Source organism: Polypterus senegalus, chromosome 1 (genome assembly GCF_016835505.1).
Source record: "Polypterus senegalus isolate Bchr_013 chromosome 1, ASM1683550v1, whole genome shotgun sequence".
NCBI classification, from domain to species: Eukaryota; Metazoa; Chordata; class Cladistia; order Polypteriformes; family Polypteridae; genus Polypterus; species Polypterus senegalus.
Window position 1 is genome coordinate 299,164,115 of NC_053154.1, and position 7,215 is coordinate 299,171,329.

Here is a 7,215-nt window from a genome sequence, read left to right on the forward strand (position 1 = left end):
TAACATCAGTTACCCACCGACTTAAAAAAAGAGGCGAGTTAGACTTATCTTGCACAACTGGAAGAATCCTATGTGCCAATACTGTAGTAAAGGCGACTACAGTTTGTCTGTCCTTCTCCACCTTAAGCCCATCTGGAAGTACCGCAAACACAGCTGTTAGTGGATTAGGAGGGATTGTAACACCAAGGCTGTCTGAAATCCATTTAAATATTTTGGTCCAGAATGTTATTTTGGTGCAGGCCCAAAACATATGGCCCAGTGAGGCTGGAACTTGATTGTAATGTTTGCAGGTTGGATCTTGCACTGGAAACATTTTTGACAATTTTAAACAAGACAGATGTGCTTGACAGATAATTTTGTGCATTGCTACCATCCACTCCTTTCCTGAGATACGGAGAGATCCTTTTCCCACTGTACTCGGAGATCTTTGAAAGGGTAGGACTTTAAAATGTTTTTAAATATTACAGAGATACATTTGCAATCGGAAGGTTGCTGGTTTGAATCCCCTAAATGCAAAAGGGGACTCTGCTCTGTTGGGCCCTTGAGCAAGGCCCTTAACCTGCAACTGCTGAGTGTTTTGAGTAGTGAGAAAAGAGCTATATAAATGCAAAGAATTATTAGAAATGCCCTGAAGACTTATGAATATTTCTTCTGGCATAGAGGTGTGTGGGAGGTGAGGAAAATTGGGCAGGTTTTGTTTAACAAAGTTTCTAATTTGGAGGTAGTGAAAGAAAGGCGTCGCTGGAAGTTATTTTTGGAATGCAATTCTTCGTGGGATGCAAAGACGTTGTCCATGTACAGATCTCTAAGTGATTTAATCACGAATGCTTTCCAGACATTAAAAACTGTGTACATTTGAGAGGGTGGAAAAAGGAGTTTCTCGTGCAGAGGTGCAACAGATAAAATACTTCCTACATTGGTTCCATATTCTGAGTGAGTGAAGCACATTGGGCTGTGAGTATATTGGCGAGGACTTGTACTTATTGGGGTACAAAGCAAGGAATATAACGATGTACTGCAGGATTTTATTTCTATTATGGACCAAGCCTGTGCGTGTTCATCTATTTGTGTCAATGTCCAGGTTTTAAAGAATGTATATTTGCTGCCCAGTAAAGTCAAATGAAATAACACCGTTTATTGGAAAACTAAAAAGATTACAATATGCAAGCTTTTGAGGCAACTCAGGCCATTTCTTCAGGCATATTGTAACTTTTAGTCAGACAAAAAAAGGTGAAATTTTGCTCGACTTCTCACTACATCCATAATGGCTAACATGGTACAACACCCTAGTACTACTGCCCAGTAAAAAAATGGAAAGTTAGGTAAAGCCATGCCACCTTCTACCTTATGTCTTTGTATGGTCGCCATTTGGATCCGTGGATGTTTTGAATAAATGAGGTTATGGTTTAATCTAATTTCTTAAAAAATGATGCATACTGGAATATTTGAAATAGAAAAAGCAGCTTAGAAGGATAATCATCTTGAACAATGTTAATTCTTCCAGCTAAAGTCAGATGGAAGGTAGACCATCTATGCAAGTCTTGCATAATTTTTTCCATGCAGACAGCAAACACTGTGTTTATAAACAGCTTTGTTTACTTGTGATGTTTACCCTTTGATATTTAAACTGATCTGCAATGATGAAAGGGAAGGTATCCGATCTAATATTGTGCCTAAGAATTTACCTCATGAGCATTTCAACAATGAACTGCCAGTGGCTCAATGGCGACTATAAAAAGCAGTGGTGACAAGGGGCAAAGTGGTACTTTTTTACTCCTCCAGCTGCAGAGTCCAATTTATTCAACTTTACTTTTATAATAAATTGTTCAATATATTATTAATTTGATTTGTTGTTGATGGTTCTTTAATGTACAGAATATAAAAATATAATCATTGGATTGCAGTTTACTCCTCAAATATCCATCCCTATATCTGAATATACGAGAAAGTCTAGGGGAGACCCCTCACGATTTTTTTTTTTTATATAGACATTCTTTGGGGGAGTGTTCTGAACCCTTTGTCAGGAAGATTTTCAACATTTCATCCAGAACACGTTCTAAAGGAAACTCTGGGTGGATGGAGCACCCAAATCAGTGCAGTGGCTCCTGACAGCCTGTTTTTGGTGTGTGGGGTTATCAGTTCTCCAGATAGCACTCTGACAAAGGCAGAGTTGCCAATCAACTTATCACCATGGGTTTTAGTTGAAAACAGAACAAACCTGAGAAAAATCTACTTAAACAGTGGGAGAACAACAATGCAGACAGTGACCAGTATTATCTCTAAAATAGCAAAGCTTCAATTTTAAATTGCAGTAAAATAATCAACTGTGTAAGGATGCCATTTAGTATATTATTTTCATACAAACTTGAACATCCAGCATGTGTTTATAAAAGTAAGATCTCGCCCAACCAATCTTTTCGATTTTTTAAACAGGCAACTGCAGCAGCTGACAAATGCAAAGCATAAAAAACATTTACTGAAACTTTCAAAAAGCCTATGACACAGTACAGCACCAAAGATTAATTCTGAAATTAGAAGTTGTAGGCACCAGAGATGATCTACAAAAGTGGATCTCACTTTGGTTAACTTGCAGGAGAGAAGGATTATAGATAAACGGAGAAGGTCATCACTCAAATCCCTCAGGGGGTCTGTTCTGGGATAATTTTTCTGATTTAAATTTATGACTTTAATTTTAGCAGTTAGTAAACCTGTGAAATTTGTGAATGACACTGAAATTGGGGGTTTTGTCAGACACTGAGGAGGCAGCAAAAACAGCAGCATTTATTGATATAGCATGTTTTCATACAAATTATGTTGCTCCGAGTGTTGTACATGATGAAGAAGAAAAAAAGAAAAATATAAAAAGAAGGTTAGGCAATACTGAGTAACAAAAGAATAAAGAAGTAAGGTCCAATAGCCAGGGAGTACAGAGGAAAAAAAAAAAAACTCCAGAGGGCTGGGAAAAAAAAATCTGCAGGGGTTCCAAGGCCATGAGACCACCCAGCCCCCACAGGACAGGAAAAAAAAAATTCAAAAAGGCAATGACAAGACTTAACTGTATGAACATTTGCAAAATGTAATATAATGTAGAAAACGTAGGCAAAAGGAATGTCAATTGAAAATAAAAGATAGACACTGCCCTAACGGAAGCAACCTTTGTAAAGGATTTAGCTGTTTACGTTCAAACATTTTTCTTATCTAAGCAATGTGCAGAAACTATTAAAAAGGCAAATAAAATGCCAGGTTATAGCTTAAAAACAGCTGGAATATAAATCAAGAAGCATTAAACTCAGACAAAATAATACACTGCATCTGAAGTATCGTGTGCAATTCGGGGGCCTCATGTATAAAAGGTGCATATGTACAGAAATATTGCGTACCCATTTCCACACTCGCATCAAGACGTATTTAAACTAAACTTGGCGTAAAGCCACGTAGCTTAAATGGCCACCTCATACCATGCGTATTGCGCATCGCATTTCTGCTCGGTTTTGTAAACAAGCAGCACCCAGCATCAAAGCAGTGCTACTGTTTCTGTATGGTTACCATCCTTTTTTTTTTTTTTTATATTCACATCTATGACGTGGGCCTAATCAAATGCACCCAAATTAATTGAATAGGGTTTTCAAATTTAAGGCATTTGATTGTAGTACTAAGGTGTTGTACCGTGTCAGCCATTATGAATGTAGAGAAAAGCCAAGCAAAATGACACCTTTTATTGGCTAACTAAAAAGATTACAATATGCAAGCTTTCGAAGAAACTCAGGCCCCTTCTTCAGGCATATTGCAACCTTTTGCATACTGTAATCTTTTTAGTCAGACAAGAAAAGGCACTTGATTGTAATTAACCTAGAACATAATGGTGCACGAAATGGCCAAACTATTCCAAATACCACAGCTGCTTTAGTATTGCTAGAGGACATCGCCAATGGTAGAATTAGAAGAGATTGCACATTTACAGAGCATACTGATTTCTTGTCCCATGATGATGTCTGGCTCCTAAGTCGATTTAGATTTCCTAGAGTTATCCTTTTGGAGCTGTGTACTGAACTGGGGCCAGCTTTACAAAGGCAGACTGAGGAATTGTGTTCTTCCTGTTCCTTTGCAAGTTCCATCCACCCTTGGGTTTTCAGCCACAGGAGCATTTCAACGTGAACTAGCGGACCAATTGGGTAATTCTGTCATCACTGAGTCGTGCCATGCCAGCTAACTATGGGATGGTATTATCCACTTGTCATTCAGATATTCAAGATTTCCTTAAACTGTGGTTGAACAGGAAAACCACAGAGCGCAACTCGCAGCAACATCCAGTTTTCCAAAGGTAATCAGAACAGTCGACTGCACACACATTGTTATAAATGCATTCAGAGAACGACTTTGCTTATGTAAAGTGAAAGCATTTCCACTCTATTAAAGTGCATATTATCTGTGATTCGAAAATGTGTCTCAATGTTCTGGCGAGACCACCTGGCTCAACTCACGATTCATTCATTCATTTTGAGAAATAGTAGCACTGGAAACAAACTTGAAAATGGTGTGTTGTGTCATAGCTGGCTTCTTGGTAAGATAAGACATTTAAATGCTACCCCTTGGGTCAAAATTCTAAGATGTCTGTATGATATAACCATATAACAGGATTACTTAGGGGACAGCAGGTGGCTTCTCAATCCGCTTGCCAACCCAATGACTAAACGAGAGCAAAGTTATAATAATAATTGTGGCAGAACGCACTAGAAGGTGCTGCTGGAATAAGACTGGTGGAGTTTGCTCCTTAAACTGTATCTAAACACTGACAATTACTGGTAAGCAGTGCAGACACAGGTTTAAAAGGCAATGAATATTAATGCAAAGCCTCTATTTCAACGTAACATTGATTTGCATTGTAATTAGTAATAAAAGGCTTAACCAAGTGGTCCTCAAGTTTAGTTCTGCAGACCACCTTAATGCCAAATCTCAACAACTTTCTAATTTTTAACTGGAGTCCTACCTATATTAAACAAGTTATTTGCCAGTTTATGTCAGCATTTAAATTTTAAGGGGAACATAGCAAGCATTTGTGTGTGTGAGAGACATTAATAAGTTTTTTTTCCTTTCTTTACTATTTTTGCTTTTTGATGTTCTGATCATTAAGCCTTTTCTTGTTAATTAGTTAGCCCACAAATTAATTTTATACTGAAGTAACTACTTTAGTGCCATTTTCACCTGCATTACTCATCACCAGTTATCTGGATACAATTAAATGTAAAGTTGAATTAAGAAGAATACAGTTAACATGGCAAAGCAAGGTCATTTTTGAATTCTGTGTACTGTACATGTAAAAATACTAGCACATATTTCTGAATGCAAAATAAGACTGATTAAACAATTAGATCATTCTGAAGTAAGGCTATACCACTTATTTGTGGACCTGGTTGGAATGAAAACCGGCAGCCACAGTGATGCCCCACAATTGAACTTGGAAACCCCCTCATTAAATCATTTGAGTCTTTCATGCCTATAAAATAAAGCACCAGAGAACAAATGTACTTAAGAAGCCTTAATCATTTTAGTATCCTGCACCCTACGGTAAGGCATTACAGTATATCAAATCATGTTAACAACAGCGTGACAACGTATAATTGGGGAAAAAAATAAAATTAAAGGATGTTATTGTCTTTGGATTAACAAAGCAGTAAAGATAGCCGACAACGGGGGCTCAGGTCTGCTGGAAAACAGCACGGCCACTCTCGTCGTTCGGATCCGTGCCGTTCAAGTTGACTTTTCCTGCAGGTTTGGAAAAAAAAAATCAGCTATTCTCCAATTTGCATCGTCAGCAAACTTGTTTCTCCACTTCTATGCCCTCCTGTTCAGGTGTTGCGTTTGCGTGACCGCGTACTAAAATGCGATTTGCTTGGCAAATACAAGGAAAGCAAATATTAAACAGAAGTAAGCGATGTGCGTTTCTCACAGCAGTCACTTCAAAAACGGCCAGCCCACAGTGCACCGTATGTCGAACAAGACAAGACCTGTCAAGCCCCACTTCCGAAGATCGAGGGAGCCTCCTCTTAAAAGTGGCCAGTGATCCCGAGAATGCTGCCGGCCGGGCTTTACATTAATTTAGTAAGAATTCGTTTCAACATGAGAAAGCTCTATATCACGACTTAACCAGAAGAACACATCGGGTTTAACACAGACTGCCAACCACCACATTTATAAAGCTTGACTAAGCCAAAAAAAAACAGAGAAAGCAAACAATGAGACGGCTTCTCGGCGTCGAGCGAACTGGCGAACGCTACTTACCTCGGACACACTCTCAGTCGAAAAACTGACGGGCACGGCACTAAACAAAAAGATGCCCATTTTTAAAACGCGTCGCTCCATCTCCTTCCCTCTTGTCTCTTTCTTTCTTTCTTCTATCCGGCCATAGAAGTGACGAAACCGAAACAAACAGAGGGTCCACTTAGACTGCCTTAACATAAAGAGTTTTAACTCCACTTCACCGAAGCCCCCTTAGAAACAAGGCCATGACAAACCCCGCCTTCACCCTTTCCTCATTGGTTCGTTCGAGGACAAACTTCCTCGGAGCGTTCCCATCCGTCACCGTCCATTGGCTATCCGTTGGACAGCCCCAAGACGTCATCGCGCTTGTCACTCAAGTTTGGCTCGACTGGGCGCGACTTCACGGGCTTACCTTGTTTGCCGAGAAGTCAGCTGATGACGGATTTAAAGGGACAGGATGAGGCATTGCCTGACCACAAACCCCGCTAAAAGTCGAAAGGAGAAGCCAGAAGACACCGTTTCACTTTTGATTTTCTCCGTAAAATGCAGTAAGGCGTTCATTTGATATTCTCCTCTTTCACAAACAGTATCAAGTTTTACACTCAAGGAATGGAACAACACGTAGTAATAAATGAGGTGCAGACTGTGTACTCTTTGCATGTTTTCCCCATTCTCCTTGCATACTGTAATGTTGATTAAAACTGAAAATTTGCCTGCACAACACAGCATATGGATGAGTAATGGATGCGTGATGAGTCTAGTTGGCACCAGCCCGTCAGGTCCGTATGGTTTCTGTATCTTTCCACAATCCTGTACAAAATATATATATATATATAAAGTTCAGAAAATGGATAGACAGATCAATGGAAATTTAGTTACCACCAATGAGGAGTCTAATGCCAAAATAAAAGCTATACCAAGTTCCAGAAATTTTCCTTATGCACTCCAGGGACAAGA

At 39.2% G+C, this 7,215-nt stretch overlaps 1 protein-coding gene across 1 annotated transcript in view; it reads right to left on the reverse strand.

Moving 5' to 3' along the window:
• Positions 1-6,511, reverse strand: part of LOC120514464 (WW domain binding protein 1-like) — a 45,174-nt gene extending 38,663 nt beyond the window's left edge. The window contains exon 1 of the mRNA XM_039734859.1: positions 6,280-6,511. Within this exon, the coding sequence (XP_039590793.1) occupies positions 6,280-6,456 (177 nt within the window). The 5' untranslated portion in view covers positions 6,457-6,511. The remainder of the gene's footprint in view (positions 1-6,279) is intronic.
• Between the last annotated feature and the right edge of the window lie 704 nt (positions 6,512-7,215).